The sequence below is a fragment of the Platichthys flesus genome, chromosome 24 (genome assembly GCF_949316205.1).
Source record: "Platichthys flesus chromosome 24, fPlaFle2.1, whole genome shotgun sequence".
NCBI lineage: Eukaryota > Metazoa > Chordata > Actinopteri > Pleuronectiformes > Pleuronectidae > Platichthys > Platichthys flesus.
This window is the reverse complement of record NC_084968.1, coordinates 12,787,751-12,804,179: the sequence shown is the minus strand read 5'-3', so window position 1 is coordinate 12,804,179 and position 16,429 is coordinate 12,787,751. Positions and strand designations below refer to the sequence as shown.

The 16,429-nt window shown below is 45.2% G+C and overlaps 1 protein-coding gene across 1 annotated transcript; it reads right to left on the bottom strand.

Annotated features, from left to right (window-relative positions):
• Positions 1–1,080: 1,080 nt before the first annotated feature.
• corin (corin, serine peptidase) lies at positions 1,081–16,152 on the bottom strand. The gene is made up of 24 exons (XM_062383522.1): positions 16,038–16,152; positions 13,476–13,626; positions 12,095–12,427; positions 10,772–10,883; positions 10,560–10,667; positions 10,103–10,374; positions 9,902–10,015; positions 9,275–9,382; positions 8,669–8,779; positions 8,303–8,425; positions 8,099–8,203; positions 7,778–8,009; positions 6,659–6,801; positions 6,453–6,560; positions 6,251–6,364; positions 5,977–6,087; positions 5,751–5,874; positions 5,528–5,656; positions 5,127–5,176; positions 4,774–4,960; positions 4,523–4,685; positions 4,333–4,441; positions 3,835–3,968; positions 1,081–3,724 (listed from the first exon to the last, which is right to left on the bottom strand). Exons 1-24 carry the CDS (start codon positions 16,098–16,100, stop codon positions 3,542–3,544), a joined length of 3,387 nt encoding a protein of 1,128 aa, XP_062239506.1. The 5' UTR covers positions 16,101–16,152; the 3' UTR covers positions 1,081–3,541.
• Between the last annotated feature and the right edge of the window lie 277 nt (positions 16,153–16,429).

Genomic DNA, 16,429 nt, shown 5'->3' with positions numbered 1-16,429 from the left:
CTTAGTATCAGATTTGCGAATTTTTCTCTGACTCTAGTTGCAGCAAAAATGAATTAGAATCAGTTAATTAGCTTTTCACTTAATTTTAACTTAAACATCATGATTCAACATATATGGAGAAAAGTAATTGGAGACAAGAATTAAAAAAACGTTTCAATAGAAAGGTAAATCGAGTCGACACTGAATTTTACCACTAAGTTTAAGCCATGTGATAATTAAATCAATTAAATACAAATGTAAATGATGCAATATTCACTGCACGCAGACAACTACACACACACACAGACACACTCTTTAGAATGTGTGTTGATACACACTCTTACCTTTGTTCGATGCAGAGACGTGTGACTGGAACCGAGAGGAAGAAGCAACTGACAGCAAATTCATTAAAGACACTCAAGAGAGAGAGAAAGAAAGAAAGAGAGAGAGAGAGGGAGAGAGAGAAAGAGAGTGAGTGTCTTTTTGTGTGTGTGTTAATAACAGTGGGTTTAAACTCTGTTGTTTGTTGCTCTGCAAAATGACAGACATCACACACACACTATAAAGCCTGGCATTATGGGAACACAGGTATGTCACACTGTGGATTGCGTTAATACCAGACTGTCACACACACACGCACGCGCACACACACGCACACACACACGTACAGAGTTACGTTCATGGTCGCTTGCAGACACTAACACGTCTTATTATCACTGAGATAATAGCAGGTGTGTGTTGGTGTGTGTGCGTACACTGACGTTCACACACACCTCACACGGCGGCTGAGCTGATGATTGACAGCTGAAACTTACACTTTATTTCCACGTGGATGTGAAAACACAGTCATTAGTGTTTAAAAAAATGGAATTTATATGAAAGCAAAGTTGTTTTTAAATCGATATCTTCAGGAGGAACGAGTGAAGTTTTGTCAAATGGATTTTCTTGGTTTGTTTATGTTGATTAAATTACTTTATGTATTTATGAAACAGCTCAGAGGTCGTTGTTGAGCTGGTCTGAAAATAAACTTCAGCTAAATATCTCCATCACTTATTTGTGGACAAGAGGAAGTGGAAACAGACGTGTGAACAGCGACAGGTCTGACTGTGAGTCACACACACAGGACAGAGTGTGTGTGTATACTTTTATTTGTGGGATACAATGTGATACAAACCAATTATTCACTGTTACACAAACATTAGAGGCTACAGTTCGTAAAGCATTTCGATTTAAATCCAACGTCATCAAACAATTACATCTTCATCATCATCGTCATCATCATGGTAACAAAGCCAAATCAGGAAGTGACATCAGAAACACACACGCAAGCCAAATCACATACAACCAAACACATGGATGCATGTTCACAGACACGCACACACACACGCACACACACGGTGTAAGAAGCCTGACATACAAAAAGCTGTAGAAAAATACTCTTAAAAAACCAAACACACAGAACGATGACGACCACTTGGAATGTTCTGGATGTCAGTTTGACGTTGGCATGGAACACACACACACATCGGGCAACGAGTCGGGCAACGTGTCGGGCAACGAGTCGGGCAACAAGTCGGGCAACGAGTCGGGCAACTCTGGGAGCGTTACGTTGCCATAATACATTTTTGTTTCTGATTCCACTTTCTCACCGAAATTTAAAATTTAAAACGAAAAATTTAGGATTTCCATCAAATTTTCTTCATCCTGACCGAATCATCTCCATTACGGACATATTTGATGCCCTAGTAAAATGTGAAAATGTCTTGAATTAACACAGATTAAACTGCAGCAGAAGCTAAATGGGATCAAATAAACAATAAAAAAATTAGGCGAATTTGAATTCATGAAGTTTCCACGCAACACTTGCGTGAAGTTTCCACGCAACACTTGCGTGAAGTTTCCACGCAACACTTGCGAGGATCATTTATGAAGTTAACTAACACAATACTCATTTTTTTATTCACATCAAACTCTTCGGGAGAGACTCATTCATAACCTTAGCAGTTGGCTGTGGTGCTAATATACTCTGTTTTGTCAGCTACGTAAAAGTTAATGTAGCTCACTGCTAACATTTGGCAGCATTTTAAATACATCACCTCATTGGTCTACATTAGCAATATGCTACAATTGTGCTTCACATTCTAGCTGGCACTAATTTGGCAGTTAATAGTTTGTGTTAGCGAGCCTGATAGCTAAAGTTAGCAAAGTTAGCTTTCTAAACATGGCTTCTTTTAAAACTAGTTTGGCCAGTTGATTTTGTTAATTAGTAGTTAAAGCTAATTTAGCTTTTTTTTTCTTTGAACTAAGTTTTGACTTTAAACATTAAATTACACATTCTAAATTCAGACACTTTACTTTTTGATAATTCGTGTTTATATCTGTTTATAAGTTTATAAAGACATTGGGTTTATTCATTTTTCAGTATTTCTCAACAGTTGTGTTTTACTATAATTTTGTTGATTGTTCATATTTAATTATTAATATTACAGTTACATTACAGTCTGTTTTTCACCATTGATCCACTGTTTATATTCTGTTAGTACATGTTAGTACGGCTGTGAATGTCAGATACGACACATCGTTAAATAAAATGTGTGTTAATAAAGGTCACTGATAATTGTTGTCCATCAAAGTTGAGCTATAAAGTTACCAGCGTGTTTAGAAGCAAAAAACAACGTTAGAACCCCTTTCTATGTGTCACTCACACGAACAGCACGACATCGTACAGCTCGACATCCTACAGGTAACAGGTTGAAGTACAGGCACTATAGAGTGAAGCATTGTGGGAGGTCAGTGCTCGGCTGGTCTGTTTTAGCTAGCAGCTTGGAGGACGTCGGCGCTAAACGTCTGACCATTGTGACGACGTTTTAACGATGTAAAGTTTCAAGTTTAAAAAGTGTTGATGAAGCAGACACACACAAGCACACAAAATCACACACATACACACACTGGAGAATATTAATGCAACAATGGACTGAAGCTGATTTTCCTCTGAGTTACTGCTGTTGCTGAAATACGAATAAAATTATAATTAATGTCACGTTAATGGAAGCAAAGACATTTTGTATTTAATTTAAATTCCATCATCAAATTTAAATAAATAAAAATAATCCACTACTTAATATTTGATGTTGGATTTGAAGTATAGTTGTTTTACTTTTAACTTTTCATGGGTAAATTTCAATGGTCTAAATAATCTAAACATTTAATTACTAAATATTCATCAAATTTAAATTCCAACATTAAATATTTAACAATCTGTAAATTCACAGTTGGTATGTGGAAGTTTATTCAATCTGAGTTTTTTTGTCCTTGTTTTGCTTCCATACGTGGTAATACTGAAATAATAGAATAAGTGTGTAATGTGATGTTTACTTGTTAACAACAACAGCTCAACTAGTCAACGAGTGGTCGTACGGCAGTTAGCATCTGAAGGCTATCAGGAAAGTTAGAGGCACAGGTGGAGGAACTGAAGGTGTGTGCGACGGACAATGACATCACTTCCTCCTGGAATGAAAGCGCTCTTGTTGTGTGTGTTTGTGTGTGTGTGTCTGTGTGTGTGTCAGTCGGTCAGGTATGTGTGGATGTAGATCTGTTGTTGGATCCAGGGGGTGAAGTGAGTCACGTTGCTGTAGACTCCAGGTCCCAGCACTTTACTGAAGCACACGCTTCCCCACGACGTCAGGCCGAACAACGTCCAGCGCCCGGCCTCCTCCGCGCACACCAACGGACCGCCACTGTCGCCCTGAACACACACACACACACACACACACACATTACACACACATTAAAAGTTGTTCAGTGATCCATCGCAAATTAAAGTTTGATTTTTGATCATGGAAGCGCAGACGTTACCATGCAGGAGTCGACGGTTCCAGCTTCGTAACCGGCACAAAGCATCCTGGGAGTGATGGTCTTCATGTCGAAGTAAGACTGACACTGAGAGAGAGAGATGATCCGGACCTCCCCCTCCTGCAGCTTAAAGGGCACTGCACACACACACACACACACACACACACACACAGACACACACACACACACATTTAGGTTCTTGTAAATATTTAATTTGATGTATTAATACATGTGAGGGGGCGTGACTGAACCCATTGATATGGATCGTGAATCAGTTATCTTGGTCATATTCTACTCAATGGTTCAAAGCTTTGCAATCGCACAAAATCAAGACAACTGCGTTCTGACCTCACAGAACAACAACTTGAGTTTCGCCCGTCAATTACACTTTGACAGTGACTTCCACCGTCATCAGTCACATGTGACTCGGCCTGAGTCCAGTGTTCTCTCTCTTTTATCTTTGTGTTTGACCTCCACTGTCGGATGTGTGTGTTCACTCACTCTTGTTGCCCATGTGACCCCAGCCGGAGATGTAACAGTAGGAGTCCGGTGACGGCAGCTGCCCGGGCTGAGGAAGACACGCCGGCCTGACAAACGCCGTCTCCTCCACCTGCAAACATGACGACACCCATCATCAATACCGTCCAATCAATGCTGACCATCAACGCAACCTGCACCGGCGCCCTCTGACCTCAGAGTCCAGCTGCACCACGCTGATGTCGTAGTCGACCACCGCCCGGTTGTAGCGCGGGTGTACGATGATGGCGCGCACCCCGCGGCTCTGGCTGTGGACGCCCGGATGGTCCAGGTTGTTGAGGCCCAGGACGACCTTCCACAGGTCGGCGCTCTCCCTCCTGGTCGGGACGCATCAGTGTTTACAAACACACACTGTGACCCCGCCCCCACTTAACCATCCTCACCCTCCATCTCCCTTTGTCTCACCCCTCGAAGCAGTGTGCGACGGTCAGAGCCCACCGCCGGCCAATGAGGACGCAGCCGCACACGTGTCCACTCTGCCCGCTCTGCAGCGAGCACTGCCAAGGCCACGCCCCCCGCCGGGCAACCCGTCCTCCCAGGATCCTCTTCTTCCTGTGGGGGTAGAGGCCCACAGTTGGACGAACCCCGCACTCTGACACAGAGAGAGAGAGAGAGAGACAGAGAGAGAGAGAGAGAGAGAGAGAAAGAGAGAGAGAGAGAGAGATGGTTAGTATGACCTGTGATCACTAAATCAATAAATGATCAATAATAAAAGATGATAGATTCCATATTAATTTTACTGTGAAGAAGACTGTTACCTTCTCTGTCACAGAACACAGAAACTCTCCTCCTGGAATGACACGTGTGACTAGAGTGAGAGAGAGAGAGAGAGAGAGAGAGAGAGAGAGAGAGAGAGTCTGGATTACAATTCTGCCACAGATCCAGGTCCACCAGGGTCAATCTGAACCTGAACCTGAACCTGAACCTGAACCTGAACCTGAACCTGAACCTGAATCTGAACCTGAACCTGAACCTGAATCTGAACCTGAACCTGAACCTGAAGCTGGACCTGAACCTGAAGCTGGACCTGAACCTGAACCTGAACCTGAACCTGAACCTGAACCTGAACCTGAACCTGAACCTGAACCTGAAGCTGGACCTGATGAACAGCTTCAGCCTGAAAACAACAACCTGAGCAGATGAGGTTGGGCTGAGTTACCTTCTCTTCTCCAGTCGGGCCTGCAGAGAAGAACTGTTCCTCAGGTTCCAGTCAGGATGGACGTGTAACCAGCGCCGGCGGCCCGGGACTCCAGGCTGCTCCGCTACCATGGACACAGAGGAGGGAACCCTGCAGAGGAACACACACATTTAATGTGTCACACTGATAGTCATCCGTGTGTGTATGTGTGTGTGTCTGTGTGTGTGTGTGTTACTAACCTTACCCTAGTCCCAGCTGGTCACAGGTCAGTTTGCTCAGCTCGTGGTTCCACTCGTCTGCACAGACCTGATACTCGGCTGCCGTCCTGAACACCGTCAATACTGAACCTGGTCGATCGGACAGAGACACTGTGGAGAGAAGAGTGTGCACGGCAATAAACAAAATACACATATTTTCAACAATGTATAATTTACACAGTAATGTTTTTCACGTGTGTGTGTTTGTTGTACCACAGTCCCATTCGTCTGAGCTGTCTGAACAGTGTCTCTTTCCGTCGCACCACAGTGTGCGATGGACACACTGATGGTTGTTACAGGACAGCTCGTTGTCTCTGCACACAGCTGAGGAGACAACACACACACAGTCAACAGCAACACAACAACAATGAAACAACGACACAACAATGACAACAACAACATTGACAACACGTCAACAATGACACAACAACACAACAACAACATGAAGTGGTTACAGTGAGGGTTGAACAGAATTAATCATCCTCACAGCAGTTGGCCTCGTCCACCAGCAGGGGGCAGTCTGGGAAGCCATCACATATCATACTGGCTTTAATGCACACGTTGCTGCCTGGACACTCCCACAGAGAGCGCTCTGAGCAGCCTGATGGACACACACACACACACACACAGTGTTACTGCACTGACAGCTGACTGCCACTGAGAGCGGCTCTTATTTTGAAATGTCTCACCACAGTTGTCCTCGTCACTGTGGTCATCACAGTCCAGGTGTCCATCGCAGCGTTTGGACGCCAACACGCAGCGACCAGACCGACACTTGAAGTGGCTGGGGGAGCACTCTGTCACCGCGGGAACACATCAATAACAACAACAACATTTTATTTGTATTCAACACAACACAAACAGTCAAATGAAGTGATGTCACCAGCGTTAGTACCGTGGACGCCGGCCTCCGGCAGCAGGCAGGTGGCGTTTCCTCCCTCCTCTGGAAACTGGCTACAGTCCGAGTCCTCGGGCCACTGCAGACCCACAATGCCAAGCACCGACTCACACTTTTCCTTTGCGTTACGACACAACGACCTGCGGGGCGAGAGACATACAGATAAGAGAGAGAGAGATATAACTATAAATATAACTAACAGAATGACTAAACTGACTTACTGAGTTCATTACCGAACTGCTGCACTCGCTAACTAATCAATAAGCTCAACTAACTGGTTCCAGACCTGCAGGGCGGACTGGTGGTGGGTGAACAGACTAACTGGTTCCAGACCTGCAGGCGGACTGGTTGTGGGTGAACAGACTAACTGGTTGCTGACCTGCAGGGCGGACTGGTTGTGGGTGAACAGACTAACTGGTTCCAGACCTGCAGGCTGACTGGTTGTGGGTGAACAGACTAACTGGTTCCAGACCTGCAGGCGGACAGGTGGTAGGTGAACAGACTAACTGGTTCCAGACCTGCAGGCGGACTGGTTGTGGATGAACAGACTAACTGGTTGCTGATCTGCAGGCTGACTGGTTGTGGGTGAACAGACTAACTGGTTCTAGACCTGCAGGCTGACAGGTGGTGGGTGAACAGACTAACTGGTTCTAGACCTGCAGGCTGACTGGTGGTGGGTGAACAGACTAACTGGTTCTAGACCTGCAGGCTGACTGGTTGTGGGTGAACAGACTAACTGGTTGCTGACCTGCAGGCTGACTGGTTGTGGGTGAACAGACTAACTGGTTCTAGACCTGCAGGCTGACTGGTTGTGGGTGAACAGACTAACTGGTTGCTGACCTGCAGGCTGACTGGTTGTGGGTGAACAGACTAACTGGTTCTAGACCTGCAGGCTGACTGGTTGTGGGTGAACAGACTAACTGGTTGCTGACCTGCAGGCTGACTGGTTGTGGGTGAACAGACTAACTGGTTGCTGACCTGCAGGCTGACTGGTTGTGGGTGAACAGACTAACTGGTTCCAGACCTGCAGGCTGACAGGTGGTGGGTGAACAGACTAACTGGTTGCTGACCTGCAGGCTGACTGGTGGTGGGTGAACAGACTAACTGGTTGCTGACCTGCAGGGCGGGACCTTCTGCCGGCTGACGGGGTCACACTTGGGCACGAGCAGCGTGCAGGCGTAGAACATGAGGTACTGGTAGCAGCCGGTCTGGACGAGGGCGGGGAACAGCGAGGACTCCCAGGACACGGAGCTCTCTCTCTGCGACAGGTGACCCAGGTAGTTTGGGAAACTGGTCAGGTTGTAGGGCAGGTTCATGCACAGCTCCAGGGTGATGGGCTCACAGCGAGCTGGGACACAGAGAGACGGGGTCAGAGCCAAGATCAGGACCAGGACCACATCCAGTGTTATGACATCACACTGATCTTTGAGGACTCACTGCAGTTGTTGTTTCGGAGGTCACAGCTGGTGCTGCCCCCCACACACACAGACGGACAGGGAGTGGAGATACAGCTGGGCTGACCAGGAACACACACGCCCTGAGCTGGAACACACACACACACACACACACACACACACAAATAAATATAAAGAGGTTGTATGTACAGATGTGAGATGGGTGTGATGCAGACAGATGTCTCACTCTGCTCTTTGCTGCAGTGCTCCTCGTCGCTGCCGTCTTTACAGTCGTCCTCGCCATCACAACGAAACGCAGACGGAATACACTGACCGTTCTTACACTCCAGCAGACCCTGACTCTTACAGGCTGCACACACACACACACACACACACACACACACACACACACACACACACACACACACACACACACACATACACACACACACACATTTACAATAATGTAAAAGGTAATATATATATATATAAAGCGTCAGCCAAATGACATGTAAAATCATGTAATGTAATACAGTATATATATATATATAAATGTGCTGTGATATAATATTCTATAATCTTATGTAGTACAGTGTAATGTAATGTAACTCACAGCAGTTGAGCTCGTCGGACTTGTCCAGACAGTCGTGGTCTCCGTCACACAACCAGTCTCTGGACACACAACGACCGTCACCACAACGATGCTCACGAGCCAGGTCACACACTGAAAGCACACACACACACACACACACACACACACACACACACACACACACACACACACACACACACACACACACACACACACACACACACACACACACACACACACACACAAACATACACACACAATGAAAATAATTTGTTTAATTTGCGGGAAACTAAAAAAATAAGAGTCTCTCTTTACCAAAATAAAAGCACAGGCCTTTTCATTCATAGCAGGTGAGACATAGGAAGCCCCCACAACTTGATACAGTGTGAGTGTGTGTGTGTGTGTGTGTGTGTGTGTGTGTGTGTGTGTGTGTGTGTGTGTGTGTGTGTGTGTGTGTGTGTAGGCAGACTGACAGGTGGCGAATTCCATGACAGAGCTGATCCCAACAAACGTCAATAACCGTTTGTAACTGCATGTCAGCATGTGTGTGTGTGTGTGTGTGTGTGTGTGTGTGTGTGTGTGTGTGTGTGTGTGTGTGCTTGTGTGTGTGTGGGTGTCCTCTCTCACCACAGTCGAGTTCGTCGCTCATGTCTCCACAGTCGTCATAACCGTCGCACACCAGAGCGGGCGAGAGACACCGACCAGTGTTACAGCGGAACTCTCCCTCTGTGCACACTGGAGAGAGAGAGAGAGAGAGAGAGAGAGGAGCACAACGGGTTCAGGCTGCTGCAACGATCAACCGATTATCTGATAAATAGATGAAATGATCAATCAACTGACCAATCAGGCGATCGATCACTGTTTTCAGTGGATGTCTGCCATATTAGACCAAATGATTGATCAGCTTACGGATTCTTTTATTGATCTCTTCCGTTTCTTTCTCTTTGTGTCTTTCGTTCTCACACTCTCTCAGTTCTCCTCCCTCTATCATTTCTCTCTTTCTTCCTCTGTTGTTCGACTTTATTATAGCGGCAATCGACGCCGGAGGTCATGGAGAGGGCGAGAGACATAAACCAAAGAAGAGACAACCCTCTCTCTCTCTCTTTACATTCCAGTGATCCTGGCCTATTGACTCTGACCAAGGCAACAAGCCGAAAACTTCTCCTGATATTTACACAGTGTTTTAAGTGTGTGTGAGTGTGTGTGTGTGTGTGTGTGTGTGTGTGTGTGTGTGTGTGTGTGTGTGTGTCCCACCGCAGTGCGTTTCGTCGCTCCAGTCGTCACAGTCGTTGTAGCCGTTACACACCAGTTTCTGTGGGACGCAGATTCCGGTCGTACAGAGGAAGTGGTCATTCGCACCGCACACAGCTGCCGACCAATCAGAGAGAAGGAGGAGCAGTGATGTCATCGTAACGTCTAATCAAACGTCAACTTGTGTTGGTTTTTTTCACTCACATGGTTTCCCTTTGATCTGTCGCGGCATGTAGCAGGTGAAAGGGGCCAGGCCTGCTGTCGGTGAGGGCGTGGACGTTGACGGTGAGGATGATGATGTTGATGATGATGATGGAGGTGGTGATGATGGAGGTGGTGATGGTGGCCTGGAGGTGCCATTGCTAAACTGAGAGCAGCGCAGGAAGTCGGGCCAGGAGGCGTTGAACATCTGGAGGACAGGCTCACAGCCTTCCCTCGCCGCCTCGCAGAATGACGCACAGGGTAACACCACCTGTCTGCGCACACACACACACACATACACACACACACATATAAACACACTACTTCAAGATATGAGACTTCCTGTCAGAGGTCAGAGGTCAAAGGGGTAATAAATGTGACAATGTGCTCTCATATTTGTATAAACATGTCCGTCACTCCTCCTCTTGGTGGATCATGTGTTGTGGTGTTGTTGTGTTACCTGTTGTGCGAGCTGTCGGTGGCGGCGATGCACTCGGGCAGCGCCAGCGAGCAGCCGAACAGCATGATGTGTCTGTAGCAGGAGAGTCGGCTGAGGTAGCTGAAGAACCTGCAACCAACACGGCAGAGTTTAGCTCGGCCCACATGACGCTGTCCGGGCTCTGTGTGCGCGGCGGCGGGGGGGGTGGGGGGGTGGGGGGGTGGGGTGTTTACCTTAGCAGCATTTCCACCTCCGAGCTCTTCACCACGGCCACGGAGGAGAACATCCATGTTTGATTGTAGGGCAGCATGTGGCAATGCGGCTCCGCGATCAGCTGACAGCTGCCTGCAGAGAAACAACTCTTCCATTGTTAACGTTGACAACAAAAACAAACAGACAAACAGAAAGCAGAGAGAGTGAACACGACCCCTGCAGGCTTAAGGACACACTAACCAGCATCCACTCATTTAGTATAAATGAGCATTTACTATGACAAACTGTAGGTTACCATATGTTATCACTATTCCAGTAAACCATTTGCATTTTTACTTTTCTTCATGTGTTCATATTAAACACGGCTCCATTCATTTTTATTTGTTTATAAAATAAAATCTTTTTTATTGTTTTAGCTTAAAACAAACTACTGATAAATACGTGTTTAAGGTTTGGTGTTGCTAGCTTCACCAGGCTAACGCTAACAGCATCCTCTCGTTGACCGCAACTAATCTAGAGCTCGACTTCAAGACATCGACATCAATGTCTCCGTGGAGGTGAAACACGCTTTTGCATGTGACCGCCTGGCGTCCAATCAGACGACAAGACAGCTCATTAGCATTCACCTCAACGCCACATCAATACAGAGCGAGAGAGAGAGAGAGAGAGAGAGAGAGAGAGAGAGAGAGAGAGAGAGAGAGAGAGACTGAAGGACAGTAGAGGAGCAGAGACACAGAGACGAGGAGAATTTTAAAATAGAAACTGAAAGAACGATTTATCATCACACCAATACACGCACGCACTCATTCACACACACACACACACACACACACACACACACACACACACAGTCCATCAGTAGAGGAGAATGAGGACAGTGGACCTGAACTCGTCCATTCTGCTGTCACACAAACCAATAAAGTTATAGTGTTTGACAGAAAAGGACACAACAATAAGACAGTTCAGGGAGGACAGAGAGGACTGTGCATGACTCTGGGATTTGTAGTTCTTCAGCAAGAAGTGACCGATTAACTCTACTGCATGCACAGATCCAGCCAATCAGAGAGCGGCGAGCACAAAGATGTCACATGACCTCTCAGCCGTTAACAGAAAAACATCACATGACCCAGGAAGTGACTCAGCGTCGTTCACACTCGAGAGATTTGTGAAAAGATTCATGTCATCGTTTTCCCACCGTTCAGACACAGAGAGTCTTAATTGGCTAAAATCAATGATGATGTCACACCTCATCAGCTGTCTTATGTTGTGTCTTGAGGACCTTGTTTCCCATGAGCCCCTGCTGCCACCCTCATTCCCTGTTTACTTCACACATCAGATCCTACCTGTGTCCGGTGTGGCGGTGGTGCTAATGGGCCAGGCAGAGCTTAGCGCTGTCACAGATGTCAGCCAATCAGGAGGCGTTGTGAAGGGCAGAGTGGGCGTGGCCGGAGATGAGGAAGGCGGGGCAGTGCTGGCAGCCACAGCAGGTGTGCTCTTGCCTTGGTGCGTGACGTCATCGTCTTCGCCGCCGCTGCCGCCATGTTGTCTGAGCGAGGAGGTGGTGCTCTCCACCTCAAAGGTGGGGGGGGGATTTGTGCTGTTGCAGCTGTAGCTGTCGACGATGGGCTCGGGGGACGAGAGGGGGCTGGAGGCCAAGAGGCTGCCGCCAAATATCCCTGAAGAAGAATAAATGAAGTGATGATTGATAAATACACTCTCAGCCAATCACAGTAGCCGTATCAGCGCCCAGAGCCAGCTGAGCCAATCACAGAGCAGCAGCAAGGTCAAGGGTGAGTTTCGGATTAATGACCCAGCAGTAATAATATGTGTGTGTGTTGGACTTGTGTCAGTGTGTGGAGTATCAATGTGATGCCTTATTGATCAGTTGTCATTGAAAACTCTGTGTTTGTGTTTTTGGGAGGGGGAACAGAGAAAGCCCATTAGGTGGTTAATGGTGAGAAACACACACACACAGACACAAACAGAGACACACACAGCTTAATGGGTGTTTGAGTGTGTGTGTAATGACTCGTGGAGGAGAAAACAGAAAACAGCTGCTGAGGAAGAAAGGATGAAAGGAAAGAAGAGGACGAGGAGGAGGAGGAGGAGGAGGTCAAACTGTGAACTCGTGAAAAACCCATTTACTGCTTTTTCTTGTCGTAAATAGATCAACTTTAATTTTCTCTGTGGTGAAAGGAAAAGATGAAAGAGTAAAAAAGGAGAGGAAAAGAGAAGATGAACGACAGGAATAAAGAGGGTAGAAGAAAAGAATGGAGGGGTGAGGATGGACGGATGAAAATGTGAGTTTAAACTGTGGATGAACAGATGCTTCTCTTTTACTACCTGTGTTTAAATATTTGAAATTCTTTCAGTCAGAATGTTTGAGTCTGTCCTCCTGAGGGACTCCACGCTGTCATGGAGACGAGGGGGAGGACACACACACACACACGCACACAGACACACACAGACACACACACAATCTAATCAACACGCCTGTGAATTCATTAGAGACCATGACTGAGTGTCATCTCTCCTCCTACACACTGTCCTCTATCAGTCTGTTCACATCCCTTCTTCCCTCCACTCTTTATCTATAAACAAGATCAGTGACTGTTAATAAAGAAGACAAGTGACTGTAATTAACAACAAGTAGATACAAAAAGGGCACAACACTGTGTGTGTGTGTGTGAGGGTTAGCATGTGTGTGTGTGTGAGTATATATACCAGTGAGGGCTAGGACGAGCAGCAGCAGGGCGGCCAGCAGGCTCACAGTGGGAATCAGGATGTAGAGCAGGAGTCGCAGGTGATTGGTGGATCCAAGCTTGTGAGGACACGCCTCCCCGGCCATCCCTGCCTCAGGAGGTCGAGCCGGCGTCTGGAGGACACGAGGAGACGAGTTCAACATCAAGTGACAGAGAGAAAGGACTGAATCCAGGTTCTCATGAGGAGGAGTGGAGGCTGGGAAACTCCACACTGACCCTGTTCACCCCCCCCCCCCCCCCCCCAGTCCCTCCAGGTTATTTTAAGTGAAGGTGGTGAGGGGGGGCTGGTGGTATGTGGGCGGGGCGACCCGGGCCTTTCTGTCCTGTCAGAGTTTCCGTTGGGCGAGTCGAAGTTATTTTTGAAGTGATGTGACGATAAAACGACACTTGACACCAAACACACACCAACCCCACGGCTGCTCGCTCCACCACTCTCTCTCTCTCTCTCTCTCTCTCTCTCTCTCTGTGCATTGATTGACGGATCGTTCATTCATTCACTGACATATTGATTCATTATGATTCAGTATCTCTGTATCAAAGCCTCCATCGATCTTCTTTCCTTGAGGGCTTGTAGAAAATTATGATTCAACATTTTCAGTTATTTGAATTATTGTAATTTTTACTCACAGGATCTTTTGTTACATCTTAGAAAAAACATTGCTTTTTTCATACAATTCTTATCAAAATAAAATAAATCCTTATATTCTGCTGTTCAGATCTTTATTATTTATTGACAACGTGATCGTTTAATGTAATTTGCAGATTAACTGATGATTGAAATAATCGTAACAGAATTTCACTTTCCGTACTGTAAAACTTATATTCAAGGCATTGATATAAAGACTTTTATTTTGAAGGCCAAAATAAAAACGAAGGGATTGAAGCTGAACAAAGCATAAAGACAGAAATTGTTTATATGTAATTATAAAGAATTAATATAAGATTAAACTGCATATTTTTGTCTGGATTAAATAAGTAATGATTTGAATTATTTATTCCTGACTTTTATAGACAAAACAATTTGTCCAATAAATAAATTATGTTTACAAATACAAAAATAATATTTTTTAATTGTTAACTACATATTATGAAGAAATTGTACGATTATTTAAATTCACATTTGTTTTTAGGCTTTTATTGTTAATGACTTTATTAATAATTAACTCAAACATTGTATGTGCAAAACTATGAATAATCTAGACTATAAATAAAACATTTAAATGAGACCCCGGTTGTTTCTTTGGAAAAGTTGAATACATTCAGTTTATTTTGACGTAAACTGTAAAACAGACATTTTTAGCAAAGAAACCGTGAACTTTATATTTATTAGAGAAGTCGACTTTCAACACGAGTTCAAAGCTTCACACTGAGGACGACGTCGGTCATGATGAAAGATCAACAAAAGATATAATAAAAAATAAATGATGCCGTTTTTGTGTTTGTCAGAAACTTTTATTTAACTCTTATTATAGAGATTAACTTATATATAATAATATTAAAGTATATTTATATTATAACTGTATACTTGTATTTAGTATTTAGTAGACTGGTGAATTTTTATCAATGCATAAATATATTTACAGCTCATTTATACCTACCTTATATACCTATATAGCAGTCTATAAATGCATATATATATATATATATATATATATATATATATATATATATGAACATTTAAGATTAAGATGCGATTAAGATGCATTTATTATTCCCAAACACAGGCACAGACATGCACAGACATACTCATGCAGGTAGGGAAATCTAATCTCTGCTTTTGACCCATCTGGTGCAGGACACACAGAGCAGTGAGCGACCATGTACGGCGCTCGGGGAGCAGATGTTGGGGGAGTAAGGTGCCTTGCTCAGGGGCACTAGACAGGGTAGGGAGACTCTTGGATTTTTGGACAGTTCAATCCAGGTTCATCTTTTGTTGTTTCTCCATGGAGTCAAACCAGAGACCTCTCTGCCCATAGTCCAAGTTTCTGCCACTAGACCACCGCCTCTCCCTTTAATTCAATATCTTCTTATACATAATGCACAAATACAATAACCTCCTCGTACAATCATCCTGTGTCCTACCAATAATATTCACATCTGGAGTGATGCTTTATATTATCTGCATATTCAGTGAATCTGGATTCGTTCTCTGCTGCTTTAAACAGTGAACAACAAAGTTTGATCTTATTTCAGTTAGTGAATTTGTTCAGGTGGTTTGAATTGTTCAACTAAAGCAAGACATTTAGAGCTCTGGAATAAGTGATCATATTTATGACATGTTTTTATTTATTCATTATCATTCTGTTATAGACAATTAGAGACAATACACAGATCATTAAAAAGCAATAGATGATTGCAAAGACACTTTAATTATTTAAATGTGGATTAACACACGTGCAGGCACGCATACACACACACACACACACACACACAGAGGACACAAACCAAGGACACACTCAACAAATAGATCCTCCTAAACACACCGCGGAGGAACACACACACACGCACACGGACACACACTTACCGTTGCACTTCCCGCTGCTCCGCTGAAGGTGACACGCGCGCAGGTCTCCCGCCGCGCGGACATGACCTGCTGCTGCTGCCGAGCACGAGACCGAGACCATCGTCTGTCTGCTGCGCGCGAGCTGCTCCGGTAATTAACCGAGCACGAGAAACGCTGACTCCGCCCCCACCTCTCTCTCTCTCTCTCTACAGCGTCACCGCCAACGTCGCTTTACCACATACACACACACCCTCACAATCTGAAAAGAAACACACACTCTTACACACACACTTAAACCCTCTCCTAAAAGAAACAGACACACTCTCTCTCTCAGACACAAACACTCTCCAGGTTGCGTGTGATGAAGCAGTAACATCAAGCTGTGTGTGTGTGAGATGTGTGTGTGTGTCTTT

What these genes read in the sequence shown, in the direction of transcription:
- corin (XM_062383522.1), bottom strand. Translation starts at nt 16,100, where the DNA reads ATGTCCGCGCGGCGGGAGACCTGCGCGCGTGTCACCTTCAGCGGAGCA. An exon ending in GAGCAGCGGGAAGTGCAACG is followed by an intron (nt 13,627 to 16,037) that starts GTAAGTGTGTGT and finishes CGTGTCCTCCAG; the next exon opens with ACGCCGGCTCGACCTCCTGA. An exon ending in GTCCGACGAGCTCAACTGCT is followed by an intron (nt 8,426 to 8,668) that starts GTGAGTTACATT and finishes GTGTGTGTGCAG; the next exon opens with CCTGTAAGAGTCAGGGTCTG.